Genomic DNA, 17786 nt, shown 5'->3' with positions numbered 1-17786 from the left:
GCTGGCCCTTTCTCCAGCCCCCTTCCTGGGACCTCCTGCTCACTGGCCCATGTTTCTTTAGCAGACCTGGGAGTTGGACAACTTGGCTTCTAGACTTGGTCCCACCCTAGTTTTATCCACCTGAGATCTGTCTGGCCCTGTGCCCAAACAGGGCAGTAAGAAGAGCTGAAACACACGGGAATTTAGGATGTGCTAAATAAGATGTGTGCCCCTAGCCATGTCTGTGCCAGGCTAAAAGATCACATGCTCTTCCTACCCCTTGTGCTCTAAGCCCCAGTGCAGCCCTGTTGAAGTGCCATGCCCCAGGCAGCCCCTTCTGGTCACATGGTAGGATGCCCTCAAGAGGCATTCTTGTTACCCCTACCCCGACTAGGCAAACAGAGAAGCAACAGGTGGGTGCCCCGTGCTGTGAACCTGTGTCTGGTCCGTGCCCTAGGCAGCCCGTTAGTGGGTATAGTGAGCATCTCAGCGCTGCTTGTGGCTCAATACCTCCTTCTTCTTTCCTCTGTCTGCTCCGGGGACCCCCTCACTGGGCTCTCTTGCCCTCCCTCAGGTGGTAAGTGTAGCTGGTGGTGTGCATGCCCTGTGAGCCTAGAACCCCATCTCATATCTCCTTCTGTGTCCCCCATCACCCTATCTGGCCCCACTGATCACTGCCCCCTCATTGCTCACCCACGGGTGGTCAGAGCCCCTCTGTTGGGTTGGGGATGTTTCAGTGACTCATGGGGACAACAGGACACACATCTACTTCAGGAGTTAACCAGGAAAGTCCAGGGCATATATGGTGGAAAAAAGAGCTGGGACAGGCTCAACTTCAGTTCCTACTCTTGCCTCCAGGTGGTACCTCTGTGGCCGTGGGCAAGACACTCGCTTCTCTGGGTCTCAGGTTCTACATCTGTGCGGTGGGAATAATGATTTCCTTCTTAGCACCCTGGGGAGGACTGAGAGAGGTATCCCCAAGTGTCAGGGTCTGGCAATGAGTAAGGATCTTATTATGCATATTATTATGTAATAATATTAATATTATTCATTGCTAATATTAAAATCTAAATGATGGTGAGTCCGAAGGCCCAGGCCCTGGAGGATGAAGGATGTGACAGCAGCCTGAGCAGGCGTGGGCACACTGGGGCACCTGGCCTGGGGAGGGAGGGTCCTCGGTGACCTCAGCACAAAGAGGAGTTGTGTGACAACTTCGGTTATGTCCACCTGGGCCATCAGCCTGAGTGTGGAATAGGAGAGAAGACGTGTATTCCACGGGAATGTCACCAGAGCTAGTACCCACTAACAGGCTGATGTTCATCCGAGACTGCTCACTGTTTACAGAGAGCAGGTGTTGCTAGCAGACCTTAAAAGGAACGTTAAGTACCCCTTCTCTCCCCATCCCCACGCTTGGTAGGGCTGAGGCCCATCTCAGGACCCAGTCACTGCTGTGCCAAGCCCTGGATGCCTTTCCCGTGGTTGAGAGCTGCTAACAGGGGCAGCATTCGGTGAAATCTGGGTGGAGAGTACCCTCCAGCTTGGTGGGCCTTAGCTGCCCACGGCACCACAGTAATGCCCGCAGCTCAAGAGAAACATCAACACCTTCATAGATCAGAAGTGAGTGAGGCAGGATTGTTCACACTTGTAGCCCACAGACATTGAATACCCATGTTTCTCACTGTGCAGTATTGCACAATGATCAGGAGCAAGCATTCTGGGTTGGAGTCCTTTGCATTTCTCCACAGGACAGCTTGTGGCCTGGGGCCAGTTACTTGTTTCCCTAAACCTCAGTTTCCCCATTGTAAAGCTTCTGGGAAATTTAAGAAGACAGCACTTGTAAAGCACTGGGCCCAGGGCTGGGTTGTGGCAGTTACTGTGAGCTTTCCAAAGGGCCCCTGTGGAGGTGGCATCCCCTGCTTCGTGCTTTCCCCCCTCCCTTGCTCTTCTCATTCTGCTGCTCTTCAACAGAGACTGAGTGCCAGGTGGAAGACGGGGATCTCAGGAATGCAGGGCCTGCTAGGGCCCCCAGAAATAGATCTGGTCAGAGAGGGAGCCAGTAAAGGGGCTGGCAGAGGGAGTAGGTGCACACTCTAGTGGAGGAATCAGGAGGGCTTCCTGTAGGAGGTGCATTTGGACTCTAGGAGCTGAGCACCTTCTGTGGTCCATAAACAAGGAGGAAAGAGAACTTCTGCCTCAGGGTGCCTACCATCTAGTTAGAGGATTTAGAAAATAAATAAGTAAACAATTGATTACAAATAGTGATAGGTCTGTGAAGGGAATAAGTAGGTGGGTGTGATGGGGTGAGACTGGGGTCAGGGAAGGCCTCTCAGAGGAGGCAGGGTTGGGGAAGAGACGTGGAGGATCAGCAGGAGTCAGCCATGGAAAGATGGAGAACAAAGCCTTCCAGGCAGAGGGACCAGTAAGACTGGTTTCTACCTTTTGGCTATTGTGAACAGTGCTGCTATGAATATTGGTATATAAATGTTTAATTATTTTACAGTTTATTTTTATTATTTTATTGGATGAAAGAGTTTAAATTCTTTAGCAAGTTACAGTTTTCAAAATGTTTACACACATAATTGCATATAATCCCATAATAACCCTCCCCCCATGTTGCCCCTCCCCTTTCCCCTCGCCCCACTGGTAACCACTAGTTTGCTCTCTGTGAGTCTGTTTCTTTTTTGTTTTATTCACTAGTTTGTTGTATTTTTTAGGTTTCACATGGGAGTGATACCATACAGTTTTTGTCTTTCTCTGTCTAACATATTTCACCTAGCATAAGTTTTTGTTTGAGTACCTGTTTTCGATTGTTTTGAGTGTATACCTAGGATTGGATTGCTGGGTCATATGGTCGTTCTCTGTTTAACTTTTGGAGGACAGTAAAACTGTTGCCATAGTGGCTCTGGTTTGAAGCTAGGTGGGAGATGATGGTGCCTCGGGCAGACAGGGCAGTGAACGTGGAGAGAAGGGACTGATGAGGGAGACCAGTTGAGGGTGAGTCTGACAGGACTTGCTGATGGGGCTGCTCAGGGAAAGAGAGGAATAAGGATGGGTTCAGCATCTGGCTGGATGGCGGTGCTATTTCCTGAGAGGGAAAGGAAACACCTCTGTGTGTGTGGAGGCTGTGGTGAGTGGGAGAGCTGGGATTCGAGTCCCATTTTTGACACATTGTGTTTGAGATGCCTACTGGTCATGAATTTGGGGTTGCCAAGGAAGCAGTGGGATAAATCTGGGATGCCAGAGAGAGATGGGGTGAGGAGGTCACTGCCATCCTGATGGAATAAAAGCCATGAGACTGGCTGAGTGCCTTAGGGAGAGAGGCAGGCTGGTGGCCTCATCCTGGGGTGTGATGTTATTTAGAGGTCAAACAGAGCAGCAGGAGAGGCTTTGATGCAGCCACAGAGATTGGAGGAAAAGTGGGACTGTGTGGTGTCCCAGAAGCCAAGAGAAAAATGCGTTTCAAGGAGAAGGGAGTGGCCAACTGTCTAAAAGGCTGCCATATGGTCAAGAAAGATGACAACAACAGAGAAATGACCATTGGGGTTGGAATGGCCATCAGTGGGTCATTATCATTGGATGGTCAAGGTCATTGGAGACCTTTACAAAAGCACTTTAGGTGGGGTCTCGCGAGGACTAAATGCCAGGCTGGAGTGGGTGGAGATGAGGATAGGCGGTGAGGAAATGGAGGCTGTGGAGAATTCTTTCACTATCTTTGGCTTTGAGTGGAATCTTAAAATAAGCCAGGGGCTGGAGGGGTCTAGGAGGGACTGTTTGAAATCTTATTAGACCATGTATCTATGCCAATAGGATCCACCAAGCAGGAAAGGAGAAACTGATGGTGCAGGACAGAGAAGGGAAAATGGAAGCTTTCCTTGAGATGAGCAGCTGAGCATAGGTGGAGAGAGGCCTTAGCTGGGAGTAGGGACACTCATCCTCCATGATAGAGTGAGCTGGAAGGGGAGGATGTCAGAGGATGGTGGTTTTAACCTCCAGACAAGAGAAGGTGGCGGCTCTGGTTAGAACTGGACATGGAGACAGGGAGAGAAATTAAAAATGTATTTTGGCTGTACAGTCAATAACACTGGTTAATGGAGTGAATGTTGGGGTGAGGGAAGGAGAAGCATCTCGGATGAGGCCAGTAGAGAGAGGGGAGGAGATGGTGGGAGAAGCTGTGCCATGAGCTTCAGAGCTGAAAGAAAGATGAGTGTGCAACCATCACTGCTCTCTGGTTCCAGAATATTTTCAGCACCCCCAAAGGAAATCCTGTACCTATTAGCGGTCACTCCTCATTCTCTCCTTCCTCCAGGCCCTGGCAACGACTGATTTGCTCTGTTTCTATGAATTTGCCTATTCTGAATGTTTAATGTAAATGGATGCATACAATATGTAGCCTTTTGTGTCTGGCTCCTTTTACTTAGTGTAATGTTTCCAAGGTTAACCCATGTTATATCATGTGTCAGTATTTCATTCCTTTTTATGGTCAAATAATATTCCATTGCATGAATATGCCACATTCTGTTTATCCATTTGTCTGTTAATGGATATTTGGATTGTTTCCACCTTTTGGGTACTGTGAATAGTGCTACTATGAACATTTATGTACAATTTTTGTTTGAACACCTGTTTTCAATTCCTAAGAGAAGACCAGCTGCATCACATGGTAATTCCATGTTTAACTTTTTCAGGAAATGTGGAACTGTTTTCATAGTGGCTAAACCATTTAAAATTCCCACTAGCAGTGCATAAGGGTTTCAATTTCTTCACTTTCTTGAAACACTTCTTTTCTTTTCTTCTCTCTTTTTTTTTTTATTTTTAGAGATAGCTATTCTAGTCAGTATGGAGTATCTTATTTTGGTTTTGATCTGTATTTCCTTAATGACCAATGATGTTGAGTATCTGTTCATGTGCTTGTTGGCCATTTGTATATCTTCTTTGGTGAAATGTCTATTCAAGTGCTTTGCCCATTTTAAAAAAAAATTTAATTTTTATTAAAAATTATGGTAAAAATTGTGGTAAAATAAGCATAACATAAAATTTACCATCATCACTACTTTAAAGTATATAGTTCAGTAGTATTAAGTCTATTCACATTGTTGTGCACCCCATCTCCAGAACTTTTTCATCTTCCCAAACTGAAACTCTGTACCCATTGCACAACTTCCCATTCCCTGATCCCCCCAGCTGTTGGCAACCACCATTTTACTTTTTGTCTCTATGAATTTGATGACTCTAGATGCCTCATGTAAGTGGAATCATATAGAATTTATATTTCTGTGACTGGATTATGTCACTTAGCATAATGTCCTCAAGGTTCCTCCATGTTGTAGCATGTGGCAGAAATTCCTTCCTTTTTAGGACTGAATACTATTCCACTGTATGTATATACCACATTTTGTTTATCCTTTCATCTGCTCATGAACATTTGGGTTGCTTCCATCTTTTGGCTTCTGTGAATAATGCTGCTGCAAACATGGATGTGCAAATATTTCTTTGAGACTGTGCTTTTAATTCTCTTGGGTATATACCTAGAAGTGGGATTGCTGGATCATATGGTGATGTTATTTTTCACTTTTTGAGGAACAGCCATATTGTTTTCCATAATGACTGCACCATTTTACATTCCCACCAGCAGTGCACAAGGTTTCTAGTTTCTCCACATCCTTACCAACGCTTGATATTTTCTGTTTTTTGATAGTAGCCAAGTTATGTCGTATAATGGTTTTGATCTGAATTTCCCTAATGATTAGTAATGTTGAGCATCTTTTCTTATACTTACTGATCATTTGTATACCTTCTTTGGAGAAATGTATATTTTTAAATTGGATTGTTTGTGTTTTTGTTGTTGAGTTCTAAGAGTTCTTTATATGTTCTGGATTTTGTACCCTTATCAGATATATAGTTAACAAAAATATTCCCATTCTGTGGATTGTCTTTTCACTCTCTTGACAGTGTCTTTTGATGCACAAAAGCCTTTAATTTTGATGCAATCCATTTTATCTGTTTTTTCTTTTGTTGTGTGTGTTTTGGCATATCTAAGAAACCATTGCCAAATACAAGGTCATGAAGATTTAGCCCTATGTTTTCTTCTAGGAGTTTCTTAGTGTTGGCTCTAATTGCTCTGGTTCGAACTTCCACTACAGTATTGAATAGAAATGGGAAAAGTGGGTATCCTTGCCTTTGCCTGATCTTAGGAGAAATGCTTTCAGTCTTTCACCATGATGTATGACATTAGCTGTGGGTTTTCATAAATTCCCTTTATCACACTGAGGAAGTTCTCTTCTATTCCTAGTTTGTTGAGTGGTTTTTTTTTTAAATCATGAAAAAAAAGTTGAATCTTGCCAATTGCTTTTTCTGTATCAATTGAAATGATCACATGTTTCCCCCCATTCATTCTGTTAATGTGGTGTATTATGTTAATAGAGTTTTATATGTTGAACCACCCTAGCATTCCTGGGATGCATTCCACTTGGTCATGGTATATAATCCTTTTGATATGCTGCTGTTTACCAGTATTTTGTTGAGGGTTTTTACATTTAAATTTATAAGGGATATTGGTTCATCATTTTATTTTCTTGTGATTTCTTTGTCTGGTTTTGGTATCAAGATAATGCTGGCCTTATAGAATGAGTTAGGAAGTGTTGCTTCTTTTTTCAGTTTTTGCAAAGAGCTTGAGAAGTACTGGTGTTAATTTTTCTTTAAATGTTTGGTAAAGTTCACTAGTGAAGCTTTCCTTTTGTGAGGTTTTTGATAACTGATTCAATCTCTTTATTTCTTTTTAGGTCTGTTTAGATTTACTATTTCTGCTTTAGCCAGTTCTGGTAGTTTGAGTGTTTCTAGGAATTTGTTCATTTCATCAAGGTTGTCTAATTTGTTGGCATTAATTAATTGATTATTGTTACCAAATTAATTCTTTAGAATTCTTGTTCTTCCTGTTACTGAGAGAGTAGTGTTAAAATCTCCCAACCAAGATTGTCAATATCTTTCTTTTTCAGTTCTGTCAATTTTTGTCTTTTATTTTTTGAGACTATGTTATTAGGTGCATACAAATTTAGGATGCTTATATCTTCTGGTAGATTGACCCTTTTATCATTTTGAAATATCTTTCTTTATTAGTAGTAAGGCTTCTTGCCTTGAAGTCTATTTTGTCACTTGTCAGTATAGTTATACTGGAGTTCTTCTGTAGTAGAAAATATGTTTCTATCCTTTTGCTTCCAAGATTTCTGTTCCCTTGTACTTAAGAGGGGTCTCTTGTATCATATATTTTACAAAAATCAAGTCTGATAATCTTTGCCTTTTAATTTGACCATTTAATGAATTACTGATATATTTGATTTCAAACATATCAGGGTACTCTTTCTTTTCTCTTTGACTCATCTGTTCTTGTTGCTTTTTTCTTCTCCTTTATTGACTATTTTGGATTATTTAATTTTTTTGTAGAGTTTCATCTTCCCCATTAGCTTGTTAGTTGTGAATTCTTTTAGAATTCTTGTTGTGGTTTGCAATATGCATCACTGACTTTAACCACATGCTGGGGAATGAAATAATCTTACAACACTTTATCATCCTCTCAACTCATATACTATTGTTATCATCCTTTTAACTATTATATCTTTTTCTATATTTTATTCCCTGGAATATTTTATTATCATTGCTTTGTCAATGTTCATTTAGATTTAGCCACTGTTTTTGTTGCTTTTCATTCCTTTCTGCTTCTCTATGCTTCCATTTACAATAACTTTCTTTCTGTCTGAAGAACCCCCTTTAGTATCTCCTGTCTTAATTTCAACTTTTTTTGATTGAAGTATGATTGGGGGGTTTCCCAGGGCTCCTTGTATTTGGTGGGCCCTGAATTCCAATTTTTGTTCTTTGTTTTTGTTTTTATTCTTGACCACTTAGTTGCTCAGCCTTTTGGCATGGCTTGAGAATTGACAAATGCTTCGAATAAAAGCTGCTCCTCTCTCCATGCTTCCCTTCTTTGCCCAGTCTTTACCCTTGAAGTCCTCACTGCTCTTCTATTTCTCCAGTGTCTTCACACAGATGTTTTATTAGTATTCTGACCAGCAGTTGTTTCTGATGAGAAGGTTCATCTGCAACAAGATAGTCTACCATTACTCAGATTGGAAATCTTGCCTGGTTATTTTTTGATTTTGTACCCCTTACTGATGGCTGAGTGTGTGGAACTCAGACAATATCATCAGTATTGCCTTCATACTCCTCAATTATGAATGTGCACGTAAGTGACTATATACATGTATATATACATACATATATGTACATGTAAAATATACATATGAAACATACTATATTAAGGTACATATAGGATCATTTTTCTTAACCCTTTGGAAAAGGTGTAGAAAATTCTTGCTTGTCACCTACTTATAAAGCTTTATATCATTGTTTTCTGAGTTATTTTCTGTGATGTGTGAATGTCCCACATGATGTTCATAGATTCTCTTTGCTGAAATGGTGCTAAGGTCAATACATTTGGGAAACTGTACATGGAATCCTCTCCTTGGAGACTCTCAACAAACAGAAGCACATGAAACATGTAAATTAACTCATTTGATTATGAAATCCTTTTTAGGGGGGATTCCTATTCCCATCTGTAGGTGAATCTTGGGAAACACTGCCTTATAGCAAACCTAAATCCACAAAGTCCTACACCAGTAAATATCTGGTGTTCCATGGTCTTTGTCTTCACAAAGGTGAAGTTTCCTCAAATGTGGACCCTGCAAGGAAAGTCTGAAAGTATGCACCTCAGGTGTTGGGTGTGGATGGCTGAAGCCCCTCCTCTACTCAGTGACTTAAAAAAGAAGACAGAACTTTGGGGTCCAGTCATTCCCAGCTCTTTGTCTATTTGTGCCTCCTGGAGTGAAACCATCTGCTTGGGTTCCTTTGGTCCCAGTGCAGCCAGCATGTGGTACCCATGTATGTTGGTGGAAATTAATTTTTGATTCTTTTAAGACCAAACTCTCCCTCACTTCACCTACCTCTTGGAGGTCTTGCCGCCCCTCTGTACAGGTGAGAGGGTGAGACAATTGTGACGGAATACACAGAGCTTCTGCTCAGGAGCCAAGAGTCCTGGGTTCAAGTCCTGGTGCTGTGTGACCTTGGGAGAGTTAACCATGGAGTAGCGGGTGAGAGCACGGGCTTTGGTGTCAGACACACTCAGCCCTTCTACTTCCTTGCTGTGTGATCATGGGCACGTCACTTCACCTTCCTGCACCTCAGTCTCCTTACCTGTTGAATGGGGATGATAATAACACTCACCTCACCTTCTCTTCATTGTGAGAAGGAAATAGATAATGCATGTCAAGCACAATACCTGCAACATGCTCGGCACCTGGCACATGTCAGCTGTTACAGTACTTCATCTAACCTGCCTCCTTCATCTGGATTTGAGAAGAACCCCAACCTCTCATAATGCTGGAGGATCAGATAGAATCTGGAGTGTCAAAAAGAGTTTTGTAAACTCTTGGAGACAAAGGGAAATCCAGGCAGTTTTTTTTTTCCATTACTGCCCTTGATTCTGCCTCATCCCTTCTGTCCGGGCAGGGCAGGGTGTGGGGACCACACCAGCCTCCATTCCTACTCTCAGGCAGAACCATTTCTCCATTACAGAACATTGGCAAGAAGATGTCCTGCCAGCAGTTTATTGCCAACTTGGACCAGCTGAATGATGGCCAAGACTTTGCCAAAGACCTGCTGAAGGTATAACCATGCACTCAGCTGTGTCCAGGGTAGGTGGGGAGGAGAGAGGTTTCTGCCCCACTAAATCCTGGTAGTCCAGATTCTTAATACAGGGGTCAGGACTGTGATGACTCTGGGACAGAGGTAGAGACTATCCAGCTCAACACTCGATTGTTACGTGTTCCCTGAGTTAGGCGGAGGGGTAGGCTTTGTGAGAGTTGTTTTTAGTGCTCCACTATGATTATTGCTGTCATGGTAATCTTCAAAACTGCCACCCACTGCCATAGCTGCCTCCGCTGTCACCACCCTTTATCACCACTACCATCTTCACCACAACCACCATTATCATCACCACAGGGAAATGCCCACTCATTCCTTCAATATCACCAGGAGTTAAGGGAATCTAGTTTTCTTTTAAGGCTGAAGACCAGGGTGGAACTCTGGCCTTTCCAGCCTGGTCAGTTCTCTACCGTGGAGGAACAGGAGCAGGTTTTTGGGGGATAGATGATGAGTTCAGTTTTAGAAAGTGAGTTGGGAGGACCTGATGATATCAGGTGTACAGTTGAGTAGTGAATCTGGCAGTTAAAAAATAAACATTGTCTCCATCACTCTTTTTTTTTTAACCATAATTATCTTCTTCACTGTCAGGAAGCACTTGTTAAGAGTGTATTTTTAGTGGGATCAAATAATCCCAGTCCCTTCACCCACCTATCTACTTCTCCCTATGTCCCCATCCACTCATCTACTCATTCTCCCATACATCTATCCTTCCACCCACCCACCCACCCTGCAACTCAGTCATTTACCTGCCTACACACTGACTCATTCATCCATCACCCACATATACACTTCTACACAGTCCTCTATAACACTCTGCATCCATGTACCTACATACATATTCACCCACCCATTTCCCCACCCATTCACCAATCTACCGACCCATCCACCCACTCATCCTTAAGTCTACCCAATCATCTAAACAATAATCCACCCACTCTTCCCCCATTCATTCACCCATCCTATAAACAAGTGTGAATCAAATACCCACTTTGCCCTGCTGGCTGAAAAGGTGCTCCCTCACTGCATCTACGTTGCTAGAGGTAGATGGAGATTTCTTTGACTTCATTGAACTCTTCTCTCTCTCTTTTCCCCTCTCCCAGACCCTTTATAACTCCATCAAGAATGAAAAGCTGGAATGGGCCATGTGAGTAGTGCTCATGGGCATAGGCATGGGAAGACTGAATTACTGGGAAGGAGAAGTGGGAGTAGCTAGGGGTATAGGGAAGGCACTCCTGTTACTCTCCATGGTGCTGATTTCTCCCACCAGGCCCTGGTGACCCCTGTCCAGCTGGCCAGCTCCGGGTGTTGAGTTCCCCTTTGGGTTCATTTTCTGTCTCGATAAAAAGTGTGCAATGTTTACAGCTATGGAATATATTGAACTGTAACTTTAGTTCCTTGATGTCCACAACTGGTTTTATGTACAGGGGATACTGCCACTATTTCCAAAGATGATAGCTATTTCTCCTCTGGGGGGTAGGCAGGCACGAGGTATGAGCCCCTCTGCAACCCCAGTGACATGAACATGTTTAGATGGTGACTGCTCTTGGCAGTGGGGGGAGGTGACTAACCCCTAACTTCTGCCTCAGCGAGGGCAGTGAGACCTGGAGATGCCCAGCCATCTGGAAAGAGGTGTGGCGACCTTGCTGGCTGGGGAGACTAAGAGGCTCCTGGGGAAAGTTGCTGCCCCACCCTGCTGTACTCCCTAGGGCAGCCTGGGTCTTTGGGTCCACGTAGGAGTCTCAGGCAGGCAGGGATTGTTACGAACCCCAACCCAACTGGGGATATCTGGTGTTCTTTGACCAGGGCTTCAATGGGGAACCTAGACTTTAGGGGCCTCATTTACTGGCCTTCCCCCGCCAGCATGTCCCTGGGGTATGGGCAGCAGCTTCAGTCTTGGCATTGCTTGTCACCTGTGGCACTGCTTCCTGGGGCTGGACAACTCAGGGTTGGAGAGAGGAGATGGAAGACCAGGAAGGAAGCCTGGAAGTAGTAAGGTCTCCAACTTTGTGTCCAGGGGTGAGGATTGGAGCTTGGAGGCCAAAGGTCAAAGCTCAGAGGACAGGGGTCAGAACTGAAGACTCAGGGGAGGAGTTAAAGATCGGGATCTGTGGTCTGGAGTTGGAACCTCCTTATCTCTGCTCTTCACCTCTAACTGGCTTCCAGAGGAGTGGCTGGTGGGGAGAGGGCATGTCGTTGCCGGGCTGAGGCCTCCATGGAGGTGGTACTCAGGCCTAGTACTTTCTAGTGACGAAGATGAGCTGAGGAAATCACTGTCTGAGCTGGTGGATGACAAGTTTGGGACAGGCACAAAGAAGGTGACACGGATCCTGGATGGTAGCAACCCCTTCCTGGATGTCCCGCAGGCTCTCAGTGCCACCACCTACAAGCATGGTGTGCTGACCCGGAAGACTCACGCCGACATGGATGGCAAGAGGAGTGGGTGTCAGGCAGGGAAGGGGCATGGGGAGGGATCCTAATCCAGGGGGGTCCATGCCCGCTTAGCCACTCCCCTGGGAATGCACATGTAGGCAGATATGTAGTGGGGCACAGGGGAGGAGATATTGGGGTGGGTGTTTGTGGCCACACTACCCATGCCTCCCTCCCCAGCGCCCCGTGGGAGGCGTGGCTGGAAGAAATTCTATGCGGTGCTCAAAGGGACCATTCTGTACCTGCAGAAGGTAAGACTGCCTCAGATTCCTTACCCAGGAAGGGCCACCTCAGATCACATCCAGCCCCTGCCTTACATTGCCCAGAGGGTCCTGGGCAGGACCTAGGGCTTAGGCAGATCATGGGTCCTCCCCCATCAGGGGTCTGACTTGGGCTTACCCAGGGCTTTGGTGGTTTCAGGGAGGGGTCTTTTAAGTGTCCAGGGGTTCATAGGATACCCAGTGTAAGGCCTGTTCAGGCTTCTGAGACCAACTGGGGTATTGGGAGGAATGCCTAGTGATTCTTGTTGGGGTGGGCATGGCATCAGAGTGGCAGCATCTGGAAAATGGTGGGATGTATAGGGACAGAGAGAAGGAGAGTGGGGGTGGGCAGTGAGGGTGGAGGAAGTGTGGGTCAGTAGCCTGGTGATGACAGAGGCTTACCCACCCCCTACCCTGCCTGTCCAGGATGAGTACAGGCCTGACAAAGCCCTGTCTGAGGGCGACTTGAAGAACGCCATTCGTGTGCACCACGCTCTGGCCACCAGGGCCTCTGATTACAGCAAGAAGTCCAATGTGCTTAAGCTGAAGACGGCAGACTGGAGGGTTTTCCTCTTCCAGGCTCCGTAAGTAGGAGTGGGAACCCCCTCTCTCTCACCCTAGGCTCAGGATGTACACTGCACACACCCTCCCTCCTTCACCTCAGGGGAGGCACCCCCAGCTTCCCCTGCACATCAGCCACGAGAGCCAGTGTATCTGCTTGGCACAAACCAACAGCGTGGGTCCCTCCCCCACAACAGTGATGCTCAAGTGTGGTCCCCTCAGCGTCTCCTGGAAAACTTGTTAGAAATGCAGTTTCTCTTGTCCCACCTGAGACCTCCTGAGTCAGAAATGCTGGGGATGGGCCAGCAAGTATGTTTTAACAAGCCCTCCACGTGATTCTGATGTGCACGAAGTCCCTATATAAGGGGCAGATGGAACCTTTATGAATCAGCCTCCATTTAAAAGTCAGGGGGATGGGTGGGTAAGACTCACCCGACAGTTTCCCTCTAAGGCTTTCCACTCCCTGCTCCCCATCCTTCTGTGACTTAAGATTGGGGTTTCATGTATCAGATGAACTTAAAAATGGAGGAGGCTAGTAGGTGACCTCTCAGGACAGGCGTGGGCGCCTGGCGAGGCAGTGGGGCAGGGAGAAGAGGGTGGAGTAGGGATGACCAGTTACCCAGCTGCCACTAACAATCCCCCGGGCCTGCTGGCTCTAAGACTCGTTAGCTTCAGGCCTTTAGCCCTGGACCTGGCTGGGCAGCTACATTGTCACATGAAAACCCAGGTCTTGCCTGGGAGCTGAAACCGAAGTGTTGGTCACTACACAGACGTGACCAGGCCCATCCAGCCCCCATCCTCCATCTTTCTTCACTCCTTTGTCCACCTATACGGAGGTCTTTGTGCCCTCTCTGTGCCAGGCTAGTGCTGGGTGCTGGGTGAGGGGTTGAGTCCTGCTGTGAGAAGCCAGTGCCCCCTCCCTCCCCTCCTGTCCCAGGAGCAAAGAAGAGATGCTGTCCTGGATCCTTAGGATCAACCTGGTGGCGGCCATCTTCTCAGCCCCCGCTTTCCCTGCTGCCGTCAGCTCCATGAAGAAGTTCTGTCGGCCCCTGCTGCCCTCCTGCACCACTCGCCTCTGCCAGGTATGAGCTCCTCCCCTGGGGATCACAGCACCACCTCCCCAGGCTGCCTCCCTGGGCGAGCCCTCCATTCAACAGCCCCCACCACGGCTCCTCTCTGGCGCCTGGTCCTGGGCTAAGAGACAAGTCGAAAGGGCAGATACTCTCCTCCATCCCCCCTGCGCCCCACCCCCACTTACAGATGGGAAGACTGAGGCCACACACTGCACGGAGGCCTGGCTGTCTTGTGGTGGGTGGCCTGGGTGTGCCGTGGCGGTGTGTCCTGTGGATGTGGTTGCGGTCTGTGGGCATCGTGTGTGTCTGGGCATGATTGGGAGAGAATGTATGTGTCATAGCGAGAGAGGGACAGGCGAGATTCGGCTGACCTGTCCTCCAGGGCTCTTTGGCTGCCCTCATCGACCCTTAAATGTGTTATTTGTAATCCTTAAAAAACTCCAACTCATCAATGCTCCAGGTTTTCAGGGTTTTTCGAGGGAGAGGAAACGATAAATGGTGGACCACTGCTTGCAAGGGGGAGGGGGAGGGCAGCTCTATACTGCCTGTCTTGTCAGGGCCCTTTCCTACTGGGGTCTTCTCCACAGAGCCCCGGGGCTGCTGCTTATGCCCAGAGCCCCTTGGCCTGCACACACAGTGCACACAGCCGCTGCATGCACACATACTATTCAAGCACACACGTGTTTGTGCATATACACATGTGCTGTACACTCACACTGACACCACACTCGTGTCTGCACACACATGCATATGCACACAGCCCAGGGCCCACATGGCACAAAGTGGTCCAGCTGTCCTGTGGCAGGTGGGGTGTATTGTGTACTTGTCTGTGACAGTGTTCCTGCTGGTCTTTGGATGTGATCCTGGCTCCATGGCCGTTGGACACATCTGGGCATGAATGTGAGAGAATGTGTGTGTTATATGAAGCCGGGGAAGCTGAGGCCAGGCTGCCCCTGGTCTAGTGGATCTGTGTGCATGTGAGAGTCCGTAGGAGTAGGGGCGGTGTCCGGGTGATTGTCTACGTGCAGACACATGTGCAAGGGTCACTCATCTCCTGAGCCTGCTGGGGAGGATCTTGGAGGGCTGATGCCAGTTGCAGCAAGGGAGGAAGGAAGGAGGCAGAGGAGCACTCACCTGGGCCCAGAGCCTGGCTCTACCCTTACATATTTGGTGACTCTGGCCAGGTCTCAGTTTTCCTTTGGTGAAGCAGATCCCAGTGGGACAGGATTAAACCCACGCCTATGAACTCCTGAGAGCAGGACCTCATGGTCCAGGACTTGTCTTTGCAGGAGGAGCAGCTGCGCTCTCATGAGAATAAGCTGAGGCAGGTGACTGCAGAGCTGGCTGAGCACAGGGGTCACCCGGTCGAGCGGGGCATCAAGTCCAAGGAGGCCGAGGAGAACCGGCTGAAGGAGCATTATCTCACATTCGAGGTGGGCCTTTTGTGGGATGGATTTTAAAGGACAGGGCTGGGGCAGGAGGAAGAGGCCAGCTCCTGCCTTCTACATCATTCCTTAACCGGGGCTCCTCCTCTAGGGCTTCCTCACTTTGGGGGCTCTCCTGGGGCAGCCATGAATCATGGTCTCCTGTGGGTCAGTCTCTGCACAGTCCAGCTGCCAGTCATTAATCAAACAATTGTGCCCTCAATTGTGTCTCTCACAGAGCACCAGATGGGCTCCACTGGAGACCCCTGCCACCCCTCTCCATTCTCCTCCAAGCCCCTTCCTCACCTCCACTTTCCCCATAGGCCTGGCTTCTCTGGAAGCTTTTACATCCAAATCACAGAACTCTCAAGCTCTCTCCACGTGATTTTCCCCCTTTTGTCTCCTGCACCTTCTTCATGTAGGTTTATCAAGTGGAGCAACTTGATCTCTCCTTCCAAGCTCTCCTTTTTCCCATCTGGTCTCTCTGTGCCCCACAGGGCTCTGCAGGTGGCCTGACAGAGCAGCACCTTTGTTGAGTGAAGGGTAGGCAGTCTGCTTGGTGAAATAAGGCAGGAACCACTTGTCCATTTTGGACTGACCTGCACATGGGGGTGGACAGACAGGCTGAGAAAGCCAGAAAGCCCTCCAGATGGGAAGAGAAGGAAGTCGCCCATCGTGGTCTCTGGATTTCCATGCAGATTTTTTTTTATTGTAGTGTAGAGGACAGAGAAGAGCTCCCAGGATAGATCCTGACCTTTTGAGAAACATAATGCTGTATAGGTTTTGGAATTCTCAGATCACTCTCTCTGCAATGTAAAAAAGCTATGCTCATTGCCAGGCATGAGTCTCGTCACTTCCCTTGCGTTGACTGATTTAATCCTCCTATCAACTCTGTGAAATGGGTTGTGATTATCCCCATTTTGTAGGTGGGGGAAGAGGTCAGATCCCTTGCCTGAGGTGACATAGTTAAGAAGTGCAGGAACCATGATCCTAACCCAGGTGATTGATTGTGGCTTCAGAGGCCTGGGCTTTCTCACCCCTGCCTGGCTTGGCTGGGGTGGAGTCGGGGTGGGTAGGAGAGGTGAAGCCAGCACCGAAGGGTCTTGTGGCTCATGTGGCAGAGCTGGGTGAGAATAGGGTCTCCTGACCCTTAGTCCCTGCGTCTCCCAAGACCCTGGCCTCTCTCAACTGTGGTGAGGGCCTGAAGCTCAGAGTTAAGGCCTCAAATACTGCCAAATTGCCCTCCCAAAATGTTTACCAATTTATAGCCCCTTTAATAGCTTATGAATGTGTCTCTCTCTGTGTGCCCTCACCAACACTGCACATTATCAAAGTTTTAATCTTCATTAATCTGATAGGTTTAAAATAAGTGGTGTCTTATTGCTGTTTTAATTTGGATTAATTTTTTTTAATTGTGGTAAAAAACATAGCAGAAAACTGGCCATTTTAACCATTTTAAACTGTTCAGTTCAGTAGTGTTAAGCCTGTTCACCCTGTTGTGCAACCAATCTCTAGAACTTTGTCATCTTCCCAAACTAAAACACTGTACCCGTTAAACAAAAACTCAGCATCTTCCTCGTGGCCCCAGCCTCTGGCAACCAGTTCTACTTTCTATCTCTGTGCATGTGACTACTCTAGGTACTTCATATACGTGGAATCATACAAAATTTGTGTTTTTGTCACTGGCCTGTGTCACTTAGCATAATGTCTTCAAGATTCATTCATGTTGTAGCATGTGTCAGAATTTCCTTCCTTTTGAAGACTGAATCCTATTCCATTGTATGTACATACCATATTTTGTGTGTCTTTTCATTGGCTGATGGACATTTGGGTTGCTTTCATCTTTTGTCTACTGGGAATAGTGCCGCCGTGAACATGAGTGTGCAAATGTTTCTTTGAGAGCCTGCTTTCAGTCCTGCTTTCATATCTAGAAGTGTATCGTATCATAATTTTTTTTAGTTTTTGAGAAATAGCCATACTGTTTTCCACAGTAGCTGTTCTATTTTACATTCCTACCAGTAGTGTGTGAGGGATCCACTTTTTCCACATCCTCACCAACACACTTGTTTTTTCTATTTTTTTAAGTAGCAGTTATCTTAATGCATGTGAAGTGATATCTCATTGTGGTTTTGATCTGCATTTTCCTAATGAATAGTGATGTTGAGCATCTTTTTGTGTGTTTATTGGCCATTTGTATATCTTCTGTGGAGAAATGTCTATTTAAGTCCTTTGCCCATTTTAAAATTGAGCTGTGTTTTTGTTGTTGAGCTGTAGGGGGTTTTTAAAAAATATATTCTGGATACTGGACCCTT

General features: G+C 46.6%; 1 protein-coding gene across 5 annotated transcripts in view; it reads left to right on the top strand.

Annotated features, from left to right (window-relative positions):
• The window catches only part of PSD2 (pleckstrin and Sec7 domain containing 2), an 86081-nt gene that overhangs the window by 41366 nt on the left and 26929 nt on the right, over nucleotides 1-17786 (top strand). For all 5 annotated transcript variants that reach the window (XM_072956891.1, XM_072956892.1, XM_072956893.1 and 2 more), the window contains exons 8-14: nucleotides 9601-9690; nucleotides 10830-10873; nucleotides 11975-12165; nucleotides 12337-12407; nucleotides 12843-13000; nucleotides 13915-14059; nucleotides 15340-15483. In XM_072956891.1, the coding sequence (XP_072812992.1) occupies nucleotides 9601-9690; nucleotides 10830-10873; nucleotides 11975-12165; nucleotides 12337-12407; nucleotides 12843-13000; nucleotides 13915-14059; nucleotides 15340-15483 (843 nt within the window). The remainder of the gene's footprint in view (nucleotides 1-9600; nucleotides 9691-10829; nucleotides 10874-11974; nucleotides 12166-12336; nucleotides 12408-12842; nucleotides 13001-13914; nucleotides 14060-15339; nucleotides 15484-17786) is intronic.

Source organism: Vicugna pacos, chromosome 3 (genome assembly GCF_048564905.1).
Source record: "Vicugna pacos chromosome 3, VicPac4, whole genome shotgun sequence".
NCBI lineage: Eukaryota > Metazoa > Chordata > Mammalia > Artiodactyla > Camelidae > Vicugna > Vicugna pacos.
This window is presented reverse-complemented; position numbering and strand designations above follow the sequence as displayed.